The sequence below is a fragment of the Acipenser ruthenus genome, chromosome 29, assembly GCF_902713425.1.
Source record: "Acipenser ruthenus chromosome 29, fAciRut3.2 maternal haplotype, whole genome shotgun sequence".
Taxonomy (NCBI): Eukaryota; Metazoa; Chordata; class Actinopteri; order Acipenseriformes; family Acipenseridae; genus Acipenser; species Acipenser ruthenus.
The window spans coordinates 378,971-399,735 of record NC_081217.1 but is presented as its reverse complement, the minus strand read 5'-3'; the positions used below and the strand labels follow the sequence as shown (position 1 = coordinate 399,735).

General features: G+C 45.1%; 2 protein-coding genes across 2 annotated transcripts; one reads left to right on the top strand and one right to left on the bottom strand.

Annotated features, from left to right (window-relative positions):
• The first annotated feature begins 602 nt into the window (after positions 1 to 602).
• On the top strand, positions 603 to 10,252 carry LOC117433953 (proteasome inhibitor PI31 subunit-like). The gene is made up of 7 exons (XM_059004156.1): positions 603 to 850; positions 1,233 to 1,385; positions 3,134 to 3,216; positions 3,529 to 3,708; positions 7,125 to 7,178; positions 9,165 to 9,317; positions 9,487 to 10,252. The coding sequence occupies exons 1-7, from the start codon at positions 722 to 724 to the stop codon at positions 9,536 to 9,538; spliced, it is 804 nt and encodes a 267-aa protein (XP_058860139.1). The 5' UTR covers positions 603 to 721; the 3' UTR covers positions 9,539 to 10,252.
• A 2,871-nt stretch (positions 10,253 to 13,123) lies between these two features.
• LOC131702036 (transmembrane protein 74B-like) lies at positions 13,124 to 20,027 on the bottom strand. The gene is made up of 2 exons (XM_059003461.1): positions 19,433 to 20,027; positions 13,124 to 15,789 (listed from the first exon to the last, which is right to left on the bottom strand). Exon 2 carries the CDS (start codon positions 15,721 to 15,723, stop codon positions 15,022 to 15,024), a length of 702 nt encoding a protein of 233 aa, XP_058859444.1. The 5' UTR covers positions 15,724 to 15,789; positions 19,433 to 20,027; the 3' UTR covers positions 13,124 to 15,021.
• Positions 20,028 to 20,765: the final 738 nt, after the last annotated feature.

Here is a 20,765-nt window from a genome sequence, read left to right as displayed (position 1 = left end):
ACATATCTCTGTCATAGACTGTCCTAACTCGTAGAGCACAAACATAATAATTATACAATACCTTGCTTGATAATAATAACAATACTAACAGGAATGAAATTCGCTGTGCAGATACACGAATATAAACGAGAATGTTTGAAGTATCCTTTAAATGCGGCACATCATAATTCCACCGTGCACTTAGACTGCCCTCTAGCGGTTGATATTAGGTTTGCATGGTTAGGGTTCAGAAGTCCCAATGCAGTACCACAGAAGTATAATGCAGTAATCAAAGACCGTGTTAGCTGCAGTTCAGTGCATAGCAATAGTAAAATGCCAGTCTGGTTGGAATTGTTCGGATGTACTAAATGCAAATGTACTGTGATCTATTACTGCACCCGGCTAATGCATTTTCATTCTTAACGCGTTTTCAAAACTCAGCGCTACTAGCAAAAACTAAAACTAAAAAAACACATACATGTAGGAAAATTACAAAGAGCGTAACGGTTTTTTTTTAAAATTTAATGTCCCGTCACAATGGGCAAGGCAGCAACAGCGCATGACGTCACTCACCTGCACTGTGTCGGGACGGAACCAAAAAACACATCATTCACGGCGTTCATGTTTCTGCTCCGGCTCAGCACCATGTAGCACAACACGCGAAACGGACGAAGCGCAAGTAAACGCAGTTTGTTTTGAGTTTTGAGTTTCGATTCAGTGTTTTGTTGACTCACTCATCAAGATGGCTGGTTTGGAGCTGCTGTATAATTCTGTCATCGATAACATCGCGTCTCCGCAGGATGCCTTGCTCTGTTTCGTGCATTGGGAAATTATAAGACACGGGTATAAATGCCTTGGGACTGGAGACCAGGTAAGAAACGATGCATTTGTATTATTGGTTACCTTAGTTACACGAGTTACATGCAACACGTAACATCACACCATACCATTAATGATAATGATGTATTTGATTGATTTATTGTTTTACCAGTACGGTTTTGTATTACACGTTTGCACGGAGATTCCGAGATTGAATCAGTATTGTTCTTAAGAAATGAAGTAACCAACTTTGTAAGAAACACAAGTAAATAATTGTGGCCACTGATGGTAACTTCTCGAAACGATGAGTGTTTGGGGTACACATAGATCTACTTTATTAGGTGGCTTTTTCTGTACAGTATGGATATGTTAAGGTTGCCACCTCGGAGGTTCAAAATAACAGGATGTATTTATATATGGATTTATTTGAATAGCCAGGGACCAATGACAAGCGATCTGAATTGCTGCCTGCTCACTGGAACGAAAGCAGTGAACTGTACACACTGCGTTATGAGTCCAGTGATGGTAAAGTCCAGCTTCTTGTGAAAGCCATCGCTGTGGACTCCTCCGTCATCTTCAACGTCATGGTAAGCGTTCAATAATAAACACCGTGTTACCTTCTGCTTGCAACTGGAAGTCTGTATGATGTTAAAGAGAATCGCCGTGGTAAACAACAAGAGTCTATTTATGTCATTATTTGGCATAAATACATTATTATTATTATTATTATTATTATTATTATTATTATTATTATTATTATTATTATTACATCTTGTTTAAAAATATGTGCTGTACAAACCTTTTCAAGAGATGCAGAGAGATCTACTACAACTACTACTACTAATAGTCAAACTAAAAACAGTATCTAAAGTTAGATCCTTTCTGTTGTGCTGTTTCAGTTAGATCGTTTCTGTTGTGCTGTTTCAGTTAGATCCTTTCTGTTGCGCTGTTTCAGTTAGATCGTTTCTGTTGCACTGTAGCTGTTTCAGTTAGATCGTTTCTGTTGTGCTGTTTCAGTTAGATCCTTTCTGTTGCGCTGTTTCAGTTAGATCGTTTCTGTTGTGCTGTTTCAGTTAGATCGTTTCTGTTGTGCTGTTTCAGTTAGATCGTTTCTGTTGTGCTGTTTCAGTTAGATCCTTTCTGTTGTGCTGTTTCAGTTAGATCCTTTCTGTTGTGCTGTTTCAGTTAGATCGTTTCTGTTGCACTGTAGCTGTTTCAGTTAGATCGTTTCTGTTGTGCTGTTTCAGTTAGATCCTTTCTGTTGTGCTGTTTCAGTTAGATCGTTTCTGTTGCACTGTAGCTGTTTCAGTTAGATCGTTTCTGTTGTGCTGTTTCAGTTAGATCCTTTCTGTTGTGCTGTTTCAGTTAGATCGTTTCTGTTGTGCTGTTTCAGTTAGATCCTTTCTGTTGCGCTGTTTCAGTTAGATCGTTTCTGTTGTGCTGTTTCAGTTAGATCGTTTCTGTTGTGCTGTTTCAGTTAGATCGTTTCTGTTGTGCTGTTTCAGTTAGATCCTTTCTGTTGTGCTGTTTCAGTTAGATCCTTTCTGTTGTGCTGTTTCAGTTAGATCGTTTCTGTTGCACTGTAGCTGTTTCAGTTAGATCGTTTCTGTTGTGCTGTTTCAGTTAGATCCTTTCTGTTGTGCTGTTTCAGTTAGATCGTTTCTGTTGCACTGTAGCTGTTTCAGTTAGATCGTTTCTGTTGTGCTGTTTCAGTTAGATCCTTTCTGTTGTGCTGTTTCAGTTAGATCGTTTCTGTTGCACTGTAGCTGTTTCAGTTAGATCGTTTCTGTTGTGCTGTTTCAGTTAGATCGTTTCTGTTGTGCTGTTTCAGTTAGATCGTTTCTGTTGTGCTGTTTCAGTTAGATCGTTTCTGTTGTGCTGTTTCAGTTAGATCCTTTCTGTTGTGCTGTTTCAGTTAGATCCTTTCTGTTGTGCTGTTTCAGTTAGATCGTTTCTGTTGTGCTGTTTCAGTTAGATCGTTTCTGTTGTGCTGTTTCAGTTAGATCGTTTCTGTTGTGCTGTTTCAGTTAGATCGTTTCTGTTGTGCTGTTTCAGTTAGATCCTTTCTGTTGTGCTGTTTCAGTTAGATCCTTTCTGTTGTGCTGTTTCAGTTAGATCCTTTCTGTTGTGCTGTTTCAGTTAGATCCTTTCTGTTGTGCTGTTTCAGTTAGATCCTTTCTGTTGTGCTGTTTCAGTTAGATCCTTTCTGTTGTGCTGTTTCAGTTAGATCGTTTCTGTTGTGCTGTTTCAGTTAGATCGTTTCTGTTGTGCTGTTTCAGTTAGATCGTTTCTGTTGCGCTGTTTCTCTTAGATCGTTTCTTTTTTGTTTTTGCAGCGTTCAGGTTCGGAGGAAGTTGCTGATATGACAGTGAGCCTCAGCGATTATGTAAATTGTGATCATCTTCAGGATTTCGACAGGTTTGTTGAATGTCGATATTATTCATGTACTCTATTTGTGCTATTAGCATGGCTTATAACATACCATGAAGTTTTGCTAATGCAGTGCAGGGGCGGGACTCCCATTGCTTAGCATTTAGAACCACACTGGGTTTTACTACACAAGCTTGGTCACCCCTGCACTTCGTAATGTCTGGAGTAGCACTCAGGGGGTGGAGTAGCACTGACAGCGATGCACTTCAATCCTTGCTTCACACACTTGCTACATTCCCGGGGGAAAGCTGTCAGTCTGGAGGTGCACACAGTGTGACCTGCCGTTCCTTTTCCTCGCAGGGTTTTTAAGAACACAAAAGAACTGGGAGGTCGAGTGCAGTCGGGAATCCTTTCTTCTGGGCCTGGGTCCAGGTCCGGGTCTGGGAAGGGTAAAGAACCCGCCAAGTCCTGTAAGAAGAGCCTGCAGGACGAGGACCCTTTCAGAATCCCAACAAGAACGGCTGTCAGGCAGCCCGGCTGGTAAGGGGGTAAGACGCTGGGGGGCTCAGAACACACTTTCAGATGAACGTGACACACACTAACCTTGGACTAACTAGCTGACAGCTGCTTTCACAGAATCTTGGTCCGCCTTAATCCAAGACAAGTGCTAATCAAGGTCTGTGAAACCAGCCACTGACGATTCACAGACCCAGATTAACACTAATCTTAGTTCCTGATGTTAATTTAGGTAAACTAGTCCAATGTTACAGTTATTAGAAAAAAAATACTGAACCACTTCCGGTGACTCTGAATATACTACTCATGGGCACATGACTATTCAAGAACAGTTATTATTATTATTATTATTTTTTATGATTACAGTTACACAAGCTGATTATACATACTATATACATGACACCTGAAACTCCAAATACCATTTAAAGATGTTGAGCGCTCCACTACAAACTGGCCACAAGGTGGCGTCAGTAGAACTGTACCACAGTGTAAACTGGGTTGCAAGACATACAAATACACTTGGTCAGTGTTCAGAATGATTCTGAAAAGGCTTTTGTCGTCTTCACCTTGATTGTGTTTTGCTTACGTTTCCCATTGCTAATTGATGTATTGGAAAGTGCTCTGTCCTAGTGTTCTGATTGAAGACTGTGTGTCAGTGTAGAGATGCGCACACTGTAGATTAGTCTGCGTGTGTCAGTGTAGAGATGCACACACCGTAGATTAGTCTGCGTGTGTCAGTGTAGAGATGCACACACTGTAGATTAGTCTGTGTGTGTCAGTGTAGAGATGCACACACTAGATTAGTCTGTGTGTGTCAGTGTAGAGATGCGCACACTGTAGATTAGTCTGCGTGTGTCAGTGTAGAGATGCGCACACTGTAGATTAGTCTGTGTGTGTCAGTGTAGAGATGCACACACTGTAGATTAGTCTGTGTGTGTCAGTGTAGAGATGCACACACTGTAGATTAGTCTGTGTGTGTCAGTGTAGAGATGCGCACACTGTAGATTAGTCTGTGTGTGTCAGTGTAGAGATGCACACACTGTGGATTAGTCTGTGTGTGTCAGTGTAGAGATGCGCACACTGTAGATTAGTCTGTGTGTGTCAGTGTAGAGATGCACACACTGTAGATTAGTCTGTGTGTGTCAGTGTAGAGATGCACACACTGTAGATTAGTCTGTGTGTGTCAGTGTAGAGATGCGCACACTGTAGATTAGTCTGTGTGTGTGTCAGTGTAGAGATGCGCACACTGTAGATTAGTCTGTGTGTGTCAGTGTAGAGATGCGCACACTGTAGATTAGTCTGTGTGTGTCAGTGTAGAGATGCGCACACTGTAGATTAGTCTGTGTGTGTCAGTGTAGAGATGCGCACACTGTAGATTAGTCTGCGTGTGTCAGTGTAGAGATGCGCACACTGTAGATTAGTCTGTGTGTGTCAGTGTAGAGATGCACACACTGTAGATTAGTCTGTGTGTGTCAGTGTAGAGATGCACACACTGTAGATTAGTCTGTGTGTGTCAGTGTAGAGATGCACACACTGTAGATTAGTCTGTGTGTGTCAGTGTAGAGATGCGCACACTGTAGATTAGTCTGTGTGTGTCAGTGTAGAGATGCACACACTGTAGATTAGTCTGTGTGTGTCAGTGTAGAGATGCACACACTGTAGATTAGTCTGTGTGTGTCAGTGTAGAGATGCGCACACTGTAGATTAGTCTGTGTGTGTCAGTGTAGAGATGCGCACACTGTAGATTAGTCTGTGTGTGTCAGTGTAGAGATGCACACACTGTAGATTAGTCTGTGTGTGTCAGTGTAGAGATGCGCACACTGTAGATTAGTCTGTGTGTGTGTCAGTGTAGAGATGCGCACACTGTAGATTAGTCTGTGTGTGTCAGTGTAGAGATGCGCACACTGTAGATTAGTCTGTGTGTGTCAGTGTAGAGATGCACACACTGTAGATTAGTCTGTGTGTGTCAGTGTAGAGATGCGCACACTGTAGATTAGTCTGTGTGTGTCAGTGTAGAGATGCACACACTAGATTAGTCTGTGTGTGTCAGTGTAGAGATGCACACACTGTAGATTAGTCTGTGTGTGTCAGTGTAGAGATGCACACACTGTAGATTAGTCTGTGTGTGTCAGTGTAGAGATGCTCACACTGTAGATTAGTCTGTGTGTGTCAGTGTAGAGATGCGCACACTGTAGATTAGTCTGTGTGTGTCAGTGTAGAGATGCGCACACTGTAGATTAGTCTGTGTGTGTCAGTGTAGAGATGCGCACACTGTAGATTAGTCTGTGTGTGTCAGTGTAGAGATGCACACACTGTAGATTAGTCTGTGTGTGTCAGTGTAGAGATGCGCACACTGTAGATTAGTCTGTGTGTGTCAGTGTAGAGATGCGCACACTGTAGATTAGTCTGTGTGTGTCAGTGTAGAGATGCACACACTAGATTAGTCTGTGTGTGTCAGTGTAGAGATGCACACACTGTAGATTAGTCTGTGTGTGTCAGTGTAGAGATGCTCACACTGTAGATTAGTCTGTGTGTGTCAGTGTAGAGATGCACACACTGTAGATTAGTCTGTGTGTGTCAGTGTAGAGATGCTCACACTGTAGATTAGTCTGTGTGTGTCAGTGTAGAGATGCACACACTGTAGATTAGTCTGTGTGTGTCAGTGTAGAGATGCACACACTGTAGATTAGTCTGTGTGTGTCAGTGTAGAGATGCGCACACTGTGGATTAGTCTGTGTGTGTCAGTGTAGAGATGCACACACTGTAGATTAGTCTGTGTGTGTCAGTGTAGAGATGCGCACACTGTAGACTAGTATTGTGATAAAGCTGTGTAAAATCTTACAGTAAATATCACTGCAGTGGAAGCTGATGAAGAGCCTGCTTGAGAAGCACAGTGCAGACAATGCAGCGAGCCCTTTAGCAAAGTCACACTGTAGTGTTCAGCGGTCACGTCTGCTCTGAAAAGGTGTGCTTACTGCAGCTGGGCTGCAGATACAGTCTGGTTTGTTTGAGGGTATTAATGACCTTTTGTGTGTCCCATTCTATTAATATTCACAGCTTGGATTGTTAATTGGTGTTGTGCTGACAGGAGAGAAAGGCAGTGTCATCACTGCTCCGCTATGGGAGAAATACAGGAGAATCTGAAAACTGCTCATTAATTGCATTTATCTTGGAATAAAACATTGTAGTAGCAAGAGTGATTGCAGGCAGTACTGGGTTATGAGAGGCTCTGCATTTCTATCACTGATTTGTAGCCCATTGGAATGGGACCATAATGTCATGAATAATCCCTTTCATAACAAGCCCCTTCCATGCACATCACAGCTAAGCACTGTATCATGTATAAGGACGCCTGGGTTTTGTGGGGTTGTGTACATGGCTCTTGTTTTGCTGCTTCGTTGTGACAGTGCAGAATGTGTTTTTTTTGTTCTTTATTTCAGGGCTCAGCCCATGAACCCTTTTGCAGCTGGAGGAGCAGATTTAGATCCCTTCGGGTAAGAGCCTGGCCCTTTCTTTTTAAACATTTCACTGAGAGGAATACACCAGCTCATGTGTTCAGTATATCCAGGGAACGATATCTCGTTATTGATTTGCTTTCACAGCAGATGGCTGTGGATTGAAATGCCATCCGCTCTGTCAAGGTTATCGCTTGCCCTTGAGCTCCTTGATGCCATTTCCAGCCCTCGTTACGAAGCTTTCTACAGTAAACGCTGTCTGTCCTGCGAGGCGTTCGTGTACCACAGCTGTGTGAAGCCAGGTTCATAAAGACGCAAGCATTGGAAAGCAATCCGGTTCAGCACTGAAAAGATGTGCTTACTGTTTCCCATGCCGCAGTTCTGTTACGTTGAACCAGCATTAAGTGCTTCTATCTTGATTCGTTTTTCCAACACACAGATCCTGCTGTAGGTCTCTGACCCTCCACACAAGCAGACTCCTGTTTGAAAGCTGAGGGATTATTCTTCACAGTGTGAACTGGCACGCGAATGAATGTCCATTAAAGGATCAAACCTAGAGAAGGGCCTGATCACAAAAGCATTACCTAATGTGTCAGACAGACTTACTGCTCTGTAATTCCTATTAATCTGCATTGATACAAACAGTCCTGGAGAATTTCAGTTTATTCCAGATCCTCTTGCAGCGTGGCAATTGATATTCAGTGCAGAAGCCAGTGCATGTGTTTGTGGGGTCCCGTGGGTTTAGCAGGGACCAAGTCTCTGTGCTGCAGCCACCAGTCATTCCAGCCTACCCTGCTGCCTCAATATCATACGCTAGACAGCAGCAGCTTCTGCTTTTAATTATTTAAAAGAACATCTAAAGACATTCAAGTTTTAGTTCAAAAATAAACCCCCGAAGATGATGAATAATTGAATGCACTTTCTAAAGAGCCCCAGGAAGGGATTGTATTTTCCCTGCAGCTGTATCACTGAATCTAGAGAAACAGCAGCAGCAGCAGCATCTGGTGATTACAGTGTGACGGCAGCAGCTCACCTTGAGAAAAGCAATAAACAGAATGATGCTGCCGGCCGTCAGGACGCTGTGTGGATGACATCCAGGCAGGTATACAGCTAAGCAGCATGTGATAAACCGTGTAAATTCATTTCATCTCGCTGGAATCACAAGAGCAGTTTTATATGCGGTCAGTGCCAGGGCTGCAGGTATTGTGGAGGTGAATGTGTTTTATCCATTTCTAATTGTTTTGTTGTGTTTTTTTGGCAATGTCCCTATTTTGGGAGGGACACATGATTCTTAATCCACAGCGCTGTGCTTGACCTCTGCCTTGGTCTCTGGATTAAAACAGATTACTCTTGTGAAGATGTGGGTGGTTGATGAAAGCACTGATCTCAAAGGCTTCATAGGAAATGGGTGCTTTTGTCACTTGAAGAGCATTGAAACATGAGCGAACACAGAGAAATATAAAACTATAAACTACACAGACCGTAATAGCACACGTGGACCAATCAGAACGTATCAGTGATACAGACGCACATGCTCTGAGATATAGTGTTTTTACAGCTGGTACACAGCTGTATTCTATGATTCTCATTCTGCAGGCTGTGTTCTAGGGTTCTGCGCCGCAGGCTTCTCAGCGCTAACACGGCTGGAATGTGTGTTCATTCTGCAGGCTGTGTTGTAGGGTTCTGCGCTGCAGGATTCCCAGCGCTAACACGGCTGGAATGTGTGTTCATTCTGCAGGCTGTGTTGTAGGGTTCTGCGCTGCAGGATTCCCAGCGCTAACACGGCTGGAATGTGTGTTCATTCTGCAGGCTGTGTTGTAGGGTTCTGCACTGCAGGATTCCCAACGCTAACACGGCTGGAATGTGTGTTCATTCTGCAGGCTGTGTTGTAGGGTTCTGCGCTGCAGGATTCCCAACGCTAACACGGCTGGAATGTGTGTTCATTCTGCAGGCTGTGTTGTAGGGTTCTGCGCTGCAGGATTCCCAGCGCTAACACGGCTGGATAAATGTGTGTTCATTCTGCAGGGGCCGTCCGGGGGGGATGATAATGGACCCGCTGAGAGCCGGTTTTCCAAGATCGGGATTGGATCCCTCTTCCGGGATCCCAATGAGACTTCCCCCAGGCGCTGTCCCTCCAGGAGCCCGGTTTGATCCCTTCGGACCAGTCGGAAGGCCAGGGTATGTGGCTCTCTTTGGATGTTAAAGTTGGACCTTGGTCCTCCTCCTTGTAGATCATTTTGAACTGTATCTTCTGTGTAGCGAGATTATGGAACCCAGAGTTCTCGGTCAGAATTCTCTTTTAAAATGCATTGGTCTGCTTGTAAGTGTTTCTTTTTGTTTCTTTCAGCCCAGATCCGGATCACTTGCCCCCTCCTGGGTATGATGACATGTTTATGTAATGCTGAACCAGTCCAACGCCTTTGTTAGCACTTTAAACATCTGGACAAAAAACCTGCCCCAACAGAAAAAAACCAATTACTTTTAGTTTTAAGGATCCATTAGAAAATAATCAAACGATAACGAATCATTAAAACAAATCACCCGCTATAGCAGTGGTGTTGTAAACCTGTATACAAGAATGCATTTGAAAATGCAGTGGCTTAAGTGTGCACTGTCTTCTTAAATTACATTAATAAGAACTAGCTTGGGGTGATAGTGAGTGCTGCTGAACCTTCACAACACGGGACGCCAGAACATATCTACAGTGTTGAGGGGTGCACCTTATTAGGCAAGGTCTGTGCTGGGGCTGACCCTCAAAATAAGAAACACAGACAGAAAGCCTGTCTCTGTGCTTGTCTTCTGTACCCTGGTTTCAGCCGGCTGCACTGTGTTGCTGTGGAGCAAAACGATGCTAAAATATCAATGTGTTTCATTAAAGACAACACAGTTTGTGTCTTGCAGGTCAGCGCTTGTGTTAAATACAGTAAAACTGTGTTGTTCTGAATAGAGCATTTAACCAAAACTGTGGTTTCCTTTAGCGAGTATGTGATGACGTTACAAGTAGCAGCTCTGCTCTGTTTGAAATTCCCTTGGGTTTCTTTTTTTATTATTTTTTTGTTGATTTTTTTTTATGTTGAATTCTAAGCTTTAATAAAACCATGTTGTTTTTGAAATATTCTCTTTATTGTCTTCCAAAATTCATCCATTGTGCATTTTACTGTATATAAAAGCAAACCTGTTCTTCTTGTTCGTTTGTACCCGCTTGCTCCCAGCCTGTGTGTCTGTCTGTAACCAGTGTTGGTCAATGAGCTTCGGCACCAGAACAGTGAATTCACTGAACTTGCAGTGAAGGCAAGAAGTACAGAACTGTGTGTGTGCCTGTAACCTAGAACAAGTGTCTGTTATTAACATGCACAGTGCAAGCAGGTTATAGTTATACTAGTTATAATGCTTCATTGTTCGTTTAGTCTCTTTTGCAAAAATACATTTTAGAGCGCCTCCTTAAATACTGGCACAAAAATAGGTGCAGAACATTGTACCTGTTCAATTTTCCTAACGCTTCAAGAGTTTACTGCAGTGACTGCTGTTGCACTGGGACAGCATTCTGTGTGACTGGCTGCTTCTACCATCCCCCCTGACACACACAGGTAAAGCCTTGACTGCATGCAAGCCTGACTGCTGCTGCTTAGTAATACTGAGGGGGGGAGGATCAACACATTTCTATTGAGCCTTCATGACTTCCACTTGTATTTGTGTGCTTATAGCTTTACTCTGCTTGTTAGCACTGGTGGAGTCGATTTATAAGATCAGCTTTTAATGGAGGTTTCAAATACTAAAGAAGAAAACAGAGACACACAGAGACACAGCCGCACACACAGGCACACACACATAGAGACGCAGCTGCACACACAGGCACACAGAGACACACAGACACAGACACAGACACACACAGACACAGACACACACAGAGACACAGACGCACACACTGACAAACACACACACAGACACAGGCACACACACACAGAGACACAGACGCACACACTGACAAACACACACAGAGACACACACAGGCACACGTAGGGGTCGTTGGTATTCACAGAAGGACTCCTGCTGTTTGGTTGATGGGATTCCATTCTGATTACCTGTGAATTGGAACGATCCGTATATCTCACAGCACAGCCACAGTGAGAAGCTATTAGGAGCTACTCATCCTATTAAAGTGTCATCTTCTCTGAAGCAAGGCTTTGTGAATCAGGGACTCAAGGGCTGGCAAGGCAGTGGGAAGTGAAAGGAAGCCTTTTGTCAAGAAGGATGCAAGGGCTTTATTGTATTTTATTATCATTACTGTTATTATTACTGCCTTTCTGTTTTAGTTTTTTTTTGACACAAATAAGCACCCATGAATAAACCGCTCGTGATTTCATCTAGAATTCTTCCCTCTGTCCCTCAACAATCAGACTGCAATTTGCATTTTAATTCAGTTCTGCACACAGTGAATATTGCATAGCCTTACATTGTTCAGCCTTTGCAAATATTTTATGCTCTCATTTGATTTATGGTGCAACACAAGCACCGCAGAAATGACCCCCATATGCTTTTTAATGGACAACAGTACTGTGTTAAATACATTCACAGGTTTCAATAAGGCTCGCTGGGTAATATCAGCTCAGAAATGTGGCGTTGTATCTTCTTATTGGGTATATTTCTAACCATCCAGTTATATTTAGGTGTTATAACCGTTATAACTGCATGAAGGAAGATCAGATCCCTGACAGTTGTTTGCTCTGGCATTTTGCATGTGCTGGTTTCATTTTCCATTCTTCTCAACATGATCTTATGCCTGGAACCTTAGCGTGGTTTCTTTGACTTCATGCACGGTTTCCATGGCTACGTGCAGCTCCAGTTCCATGTCAGTATTGATTGAAGACATTAGCTTTCCGAGCCTTCAGTTTAACATGGTGATATTGCAGCATCTGCACAGGTATTGGCTTGGTTAAACAACGCTATGTTAAAAGCAAAGCAACACTTTCCCCAGGTACCTGATTAGGGTGTGTGTTACTGACCCGCTTGTGATGAAACGGAGCTGGGGCAGGGATGTGTGGCACTGAGAAACAATAAAACAGCTTCTATTGATCATAGTAATGATCAGGCAGCAGCATGAACTAGCTGTAACGAGACACTGAATTAAAACCTGGTTAAAAATCCGTGATAAACCAAGGTCTTCCATTAGCAAGAGTGCACAGGAATAAAGAGTCACAATGCAGACCCTGTGCATCAGCTTCAATGCCCTGTACCTGTAATAGTCTTATTGATAGCTTGTGTTAGATTACAATGGCAAAGAAGCTGCCTGGAGGGGATATCCATTCATCTCATCAGATAAGAACAATTCCAGCAAGCGTTGGATTCATTTTATAGCCCATAATAAAGACAAACCAATGGAAGTAAGAATGCCTAGCCCTGCAGAACAGCTCTCGCATGCACTGCATCATACTGAATAAACAGGGGTAGCCCAGCCTGCCTGTCATAAGGAAGCATGGATAAGCCTGGAGTCGTTCATGTAGACAGATTTTCACAGCAGCTGTCAGCTTTCTTGTTTTCTGTAAAGCATTGAGATAAGGGAGTAAGCGAATGTATTTATCAAAGGCAGTCTGCACTGGAGGCAGTGTGGAGGGTAATTGGAGTGTGCAGTGGAGTGGAGTTTAATTAGAGTGTGCATTGGAGTGTGGCGGGTAATTGGAGTGTGGAGGTTAATTGGAGTGTGCAGTGGAGTGTGCATTGTGCAGTGGAGTAATGCCAGGTGTTTAAATGTAGTTTACCAGGTGACAGCACTGCAGTAAAGATCGGACTGTGTTGCCTTGCCTGTTAATCACACAAACGTCTGAACAACATTGTTGTCTAATGCCATCATCGATGTTTACCCATAGGGCCACATGCGCTTTTTAGAACATGTTATTTACACCACATATACAAGTGTAACCTATTCCAATTCACACTGCTGACACAGATGTGCCATCTGTGCTCATGAAAATCAGGAACACAGTGAGTTAAAAAAAACAACATGTTTATTGGATATAATAGAAAACAAAGATTTTAAAGCACGGTACGATATGCACAAATACATAGATACGTTTACCGTGTCTTCGTGAATTGACAATGTATTACACAAACACACATGCGAGTAACATCTTTCACAGGTTTTATTTTCTGGTAACTGGTCTTTGCTGAAGTGAATGGTTGCTTAGCACGCTGCTTAAAATACAACAATGCAAAATTCTAAAATGAAATACAAAAACATATTAAAAACCATAACAGTCTCACTCTGAGGCACTCTTGTGTGAAGCTGTGGCATGTAACTGGCTTCAGAGTTTGCAATACAAAGGTTTTACAAATATTTACATGATAGCAAACACTGTGCTGGCCACACCAGGCATTTCTTAAGAGGCCACATTGAAGCACGCTGCAAACTCATGGGTAAACTGAAGCACGCTACAAAAGCATGGGTTAAACTGAAGCACGCTGCAAAATCATGGGTTAAACTGAAGCACGCTGCAAAATCATGGGTTAAACTGACACAAAGGTGTTTAACAACATTCAGTTTGTTTTAAATGTGTAACAAAGGACTCTATAGTTTGTGTTTTAATATAGATATTGTCCTCAAACACTAATCAGATTGCCTGTAATCAAACGTGTCTGGATTAACACGTTGTGTTTGTAGTGATACGGTATACGATTTTGTTTGGGAGAGGGTTTAGTTCAGTTGTTTACACAGTTAAAACTCACATCAGTGTTGTCATTTCAATCAGCCATGCCAGTAGGCTTTATGTTTAGCAGTGCTGGAGTGATACTGGACAGCGTGCCGCACTGCCTCTGCGCAGGCGTGGCTGTACCAGCAATAGCATTTGTATTTATTTATGGAACAGGGGAAATGTTCATTAATTTCAATACACTATATATATAACCGATAAGTATTCACATCTTACAACAACAAAACAAAAACACAAACAGGTGACTTACATTCGGTCTCGTTTTTGAGCTTATTACTACTAGCAGTGCAGTTAATACCTACCTAACCTTAAGACCTACAGACTCGAAGTGTATTGCTGTGTAAGTGGCGTTGCTGTTGCACGGAGCTCTTTCCAGTTCAGGGCCTGTAAGCAAGCGGTAAAGCACAGAGGATCGTGTCGTTTGTTGTACATCGGATAGATTTACTCTGCAACACCTCTGTTCTCAAACTGCTCTGGGTTTTGATTTGTGTTGTTACCATGGATACGCCCATTTGAGTTGTATATTAATTCATTATTATATTCATGTTTTCAAAACTGTTGCGCTCTTGGTCTGTTGCTGGTTTCGTATGTACAACATTGGCAAATTAAATAAAACTGCAGACCGGTTTAATTCAATACATTAAAGACGTATTATATGAACGCGTGGCAAACGTGTAACTTGTACAGTAAATACACACATCGAAGTGTTTACTTCTAACCATCATTTATTTAAAAAAAAATACGTTTCAGAAAAACCGTTTAGAGAAAGGAATCTGCCACTTAAGACATCAAGATTCAGCCCGCCTTTGGCGTTTTCTTTGTCCTGCGCGCTCCTGCACAAGAATGCAAAAACCTGAGACAGGAGGATTGTTGTATTTTCTGTGTGTATGTTTTATATAAGCATTTGTTTCGTCAGTCAGAGCCAGTCATTTATACGTATTCACACATTGTGCGTATAGCCTCTTCTAATTCGAGTGTATTTGTAAAGTAAACTAAGTCTTTGACTGTTAAATACCGGATATCTTCACATCCCACCCTATTTACTGCTCTGTGTGGATATCTGTATATCATCCTACCTAGAAACCCTGGCATTGGATTCGCTGTGCTTCGCCAACAGTGAAGTGAGGCGAACGGTCACGTGTCTGTCAAGAAATAAAGAAGGCCATTCTCTGCCAGGTTTAGCTGGATCTTTGTGAATGCACCGCGCACGTGACTGGAGCGGGTTCACAGTCCACCAGCGACTGCCGTCCATCTCCCTCCATCCTTTTCATTCTCAGGTTTATAGATCCGTACGTCTTCTTAGACCTTCTGGAGACAGAGAAGGTCCTTCTCCTGTACAAGTCCCCTTTGCATATGGACACCATGAGCAGCATGGACAGAAGCATGCCCCCGAGAGTGAGCAGCCCCAGACCGGCTATGATGCACCTGTCCAGGTGAGACCCGAGGCGCGCGTAATACCTCTCCAGCTTCTCCATCTCTCTCGCAGTCACGAAGTCTGGGTTCACCTTTGCCTCTCTGGGGATCGTGTAAGCTATAACGACCAACACAATCCCGCTTACTAAGAACACCAGGGAGAAAATAAAGCCGTAGTCCACGGAAGGGGCACTTGTCTCGGCTTCGTGTTCTTCAAACGCCTCGCTGTTGGGCCCCCTGTGTGTGCCAGTGGGGCTCGTTCGGATATGTTTCCCCTGGTCGGCATTGGCACGGTTTGTAAAAGACGTCTCTTCTTGCTCCTCGTCCTGGAACGAGGCGTTTTCTATGCCAGCACATGGAGCTGTCCGCGGTCCTGAAGTGCTGGCGTTGCCGGGATTGAGCTGCGGGCGATTGATTCTGTTACAATCACCCACGTGCTCTAATTCCAGGGAATTTAAAGACGCCATCGGGAGCTAGTAGTGTAATTCATCCCAAACAAACAGGTCTCCGCCACCCATCCTCCCATCAACGATCTGTAAAGAATATAAAAGAAACGGCTTCTTTAAATAGCGTCATCCAGTTAATACATTTAAATCAAGGGTTTAAGAATGAAACACAAACACAACGCATGCACCCTGTAACGTGTAAAGTGCGCATAATCGTTTCCACGGGCCCAGATGTGGTGTGGACGAACTCTGAAGCCTGTTTATTAGTATACGCTTGTGTGGAATGGTGTTTGACGCGTGTATTCCCCACGCCGCTGCAGTAAATGTTGATACAATTGTAATCTATTTTCTCTTAAGCGGGTTAGTGTTTTATTATCGAGTGTCCTGTACACGTTTGAAAGGAGGTATAACTGCAGGGTACAAATGACATGTACACACAAGGGTTAGCTAAATGATTAAAAAAATAATTACAAAAAAAATGCATTTATCAAAAATAAGCGCAAAACGAGCACAAATGCAAAGTGTGTAAGGTTGCCCTGTATGTCGTATTCTGGGTGCTGTGTGGTTATTTATTTATATTACTGTGGAGTGGAGCCATGGCAACGAGTGTGCAGGTGTGGTTCACTGTGACGTACTGAAGAGGAGCTATCCTTTCAGCACCAGCAGCTTGGGGATTGTGGCACGCGAACGCGTCGGTGATGAATTCGGAGCCGCTGTGCTAACCGGCTCCGACATCGTCCCACTGAACTGAGCTGCGCTGTGCTAACCGGCTCCGACATCGTTCCACTGAACTGAGCTGCGCTGTGCTAACCGGCTCCGACATCGTTCCACTGAACTGAGCTGCCGCTGTGCTAACCGGCTCCGACATCGTTCCACTGAACTGAGCTGCGCTGTGCTAACCGGCTCCGACATCGTTCCACTGAACTGAGCTGCGCTGTGCTAACCGGCTCCGACATCGTTCCACTGAACTGAGCTGCGCTGTGCTAACCGGCTCCGACATCGTTCCACTGAACTGAGCTGCGCTGTGCTAACCGGCTCCGACATCGTTCCACTGAACTGAGCTGCGCTGTGCTAACCGGCTCCGACATCGTTCCACTGAACTGAGCTGCCGCTGTGCTAACCGGCTCCGACATCGTTCCACTGAACTGAGCTGCGCTGTGCTAACCGACTCCGACATCGTCCCACTGAACTGAGCTGCGCTGTGCTAACCGGCTCCGACATCGTCCCACTGAACTGAGCTGCGCTGTGCTAACCGGCTCCGACATCGTTCCACTGAACTGAGCTGCGCTGTGCTAACCGGCTCCGACATCGTTCCACTGAACTGAGCTGCGCTGTGCTAACCGGCTCCGACATCGTCCCACTGAACTGAGCTGCGCTGTGCTAACCGGCTCCGACATCGTTCCACTGAACTGAGCTGCGCTGTGCTAACCGACTCCGACATCGTTCCACTGAACTGAGGTGCCGCTGTGCTAACCGGCTCCGACATCGTTCCACTGAACTGAGCTGCGCTGTGCTAACCGGCTCCGACATCGTCCCACTGAACTGAGGTGCCGCTGTGCTAACCGACTCCGACATCGTTCCACTGAACTGAGCTGCGCTGTGCTAACCGGCTCCAACATCGTCCCACTGAACTGAGCTGCGCTGTGCTAACCGGCTCCGACATCGTCCCACTGAACTGAGCTGCGCTGTGCTAACCGGCTCCGACATCGTCCCACTGAACTGAGCTGCGCTGTGCTAACCGGCTCCGACATCGTTCCACTGAACTGAGCTGCGCTGTGCTAACCGGCTCCGACATCGTCCCACTGAACTGAGGTGCCGCTGTGCTAACCGGCTCCGACATCGTCCCACTGAACTGAGCTGCGCTGTGCTAACCGGCTCCGACATCGTTCCACTGAACTGAGCTGCGCTGTGCTAACCGGCTCCGACATCGTTCCACTGAACTGAGCTGCGCTGTGCTAACCGGCTCCGACATCGTTCCACTGAACTGAGCTGCCGCTGTGCTAACCGGCTCCGACATCGTTCCACTGAACTGAGCTGCGCTGTGCTAACCGGCTCCGACATCGTTCCACTGAACTGAGCTGCGCTGTGCTAACCGGCTCCGACATCGTTCCACTGAACTGAGCTGCGCTGTGCTAACCGGCTCCGACATCGTCCCACTGAACTGAGCTGCCGCTGTGCTAACCGGCTCCGACATCGTTCCACTGAACTGAGCTGCGCTGTGCTAACCGGCTCCGACATCGTCCCACTGAACTGAGCTGCGCTGTGCTAACCGGCTCCGACATCGTTCCACTGAACTGAGCTGCGCTGTGCTAACCGGCTCCGACATCGTTCCACTGAACTGAGCTGCGCTGTGCTAACCGGCTCCGACATCGTTCCACTGAACTGAGGTGCCGCTGTGCTAACCGGCTCCGACATCGTTCCACTGAACTGAGCTGCGCTGTGCTAACCGGCTCCGACATCGTCCCACTGAACTGAGCTGCGCTGTGCTAACCGGCTCCGACATCGTTCCACTGAACTGAGCTGCGCTGTGCTAACCGGCTCCGACATCGTTCCACTGAACTGAGCTGCCGCTGTGCTAACCGACTCCGACATCGTTCCACTGAACTGAGCTGCGCTGTGCTAACCGGCTCCGACATCGTTCCACTGAACTGAGCTGCGCTGTGCTAACCGGCTCCGACATCGTTCCACTGAACTGAGCTGCGCTGTGCTAACCGGCTCCGACATCGTTCCACTGAACTGAGCTGCGCTGTGCTAACCGGCTCCGACATCGTTCCACTGAACTGAGCTGCCGCTGTGCTAACCGACTCCGACATCGTCCCACTGAACTGAGCTGCGCTGTGCTAACCGGCTCCGACATCGTCCCACTGAACTGAGCTGCGCTGTGCTAACCGGCTCCGACATCGTTCCACTGAACTGAGCTGCGCTGTGCTAACCGACTCCGACATCGTCCCACTGAACTGAGCTGCGCTGTGCTAACCGACTCCGACATCGTCCCACTGAACTGAGCTGCGCTGTGCTAACCGGCTCCGACATCGTTCCACTGAACTGAGCTGCGCTGTGCTAACCGGCTCCGACATCGTTCCACTGAACTGAGCTGCCGCTGTGCTAACCGGCTCCGACATCGTTCCACTGAACTGAGCTGCACAAAAAATAAAAAAAAAACGTTCACCTCTGTATAGAATGAGGCATCGCTGACAGGTCGAAAAAAATACATTTAAAAAAACAAAACCTACCGGTGTTCCAAGAATCTCGAGCTTATAATAGGTCAGACCCGCGGAGCTTTATCGGGGGGGGGGGGGGGGGGGGGGGGGGGTCTATATTTGAAAATAGTCTTAAATGAAAACGTGCCTCCCGCTGTAACCCCTTTTTAAAGAACATATTCCCCTGAAGACAGATCAGTAACCCACGTACCGGCAATGACAAAAAATAACATAATGTGCTCATATTCCTCGAACATCATCATCATCATCATCATCATCATCATCATCAACATAATACTACTAATACTACTAATACTAATACTAATCCAATAATAGAGTATTGTATCGATTTTTAAAGCGAGATCATCAGTGATGACCTTGATCCAGCTCTGGAAGCTGTCTGTCTGCCTGTGCTATGCACATTCTAAAGACAGACTGCACATTATTACACATGCACACATATACAAACACATATATAGATCGCAAAGAAAAAAAAAATAAGAAAAAGGAAAAGAGAGAAACGTACGTACCTGGAAGACGATTTTTTTGTTGTTGTTTTCAATGCATTTATTTTTAGCGGAAAGTAGGGAAGTGGAAAGGCAGAGCCTAGAGGCAGATGCCTAAGCTATAAATTGAAAGACTCGCCGTGCGCAAGTTTCAGGAGGTGGGTGTTTGTGATCGAGCACGGAGAGATCTGAACAGCGTGCGAGACAGCCAGAGCAGACTACAGCTACCGCCACCTTTTCTGTGTGTTTCAATAAACCGCCGGAAAGAACAATCTTGTGACATGTATTAAAAATGCATCGCAGTGACTCAATCGGAGCGGCGGTGCTGTGAATCTATGACGGCTTCATCGCTGAACGAGGACTGGCATTACAAATCACGAGTGGCTTTGTAAAGTGCACTCTGACACAATCCTAAAATGCAGATCTGAGCACAAGCAGGGCTGCTCTGAAGAAGCTCAGGTGTGCCCTTTTGGCGTCGCCGGCGTAGTTTATTCTTGCTCTTATGAATACGGAGCAGGTCTTTCTTGAGTGCAATCTGAGGAGCGAGTATACCGTGTTGTGGTGCTGATTGGGTGCTCAGCAGAGACATATACACACTGCCCCCTACAGGTAAAACAAGGGCACTGCAAGCTCTTTCTGCAATGAGAAGAAAGGTACCGGAATGTATTTTACTGCAGAACTATAGATGGAGCGAACAGATAGAAGTAGCTATTTTAAAGAAACCCCGGATTGTGATCTCATGTTGCGTAGTGGGAGTGCGGTCTATAGCTCACAAAGAACAGTGGTGTGATGAGAGACGGGAAACAGCAGTGGAGTGATGGGAGATGGGAAACAGCAGTGGAGTGATGGGAGATGGGAAACAGCAGTGGAGTGATGAGAGATGGGAAACAGCAGTGGAGTGATGAGAGATGGGAAACAGCAGTGGAGTGATGAGAGATGGGAAACAGCAGTGGAGTGATGAGAGATGGGAAACCTCATATGAGCATGCAATTTTCATGCATCAAAGACTTAATCAATGCACACCTGTTGCTATACATCCCTTATTTGACATTAAAAGGGTATGTGACTGCCTTTCTATTACTGATACTGCTGCCCCCTGCCGGTGAGAGGAGAGCATAACACATGTGCCATTAACGCTCGCTTGCAGGGACGGGTGGTTTTGCGAATGTATGCTGCGCGCATTGTTGTTGTCATAAAGCTGACCCCGCTTTATTCCCTAACTTTGTTCTTTTGTTTGTAGTATCCTATCTTATTTACGTAGATGCAGTGATCCTAACAACCAGAATTTTCTCTTTCAGTCAGCAAACACCCCTAGCAACGTCATTAACACTGTTCATATTAAAATGGTCCTTAGACG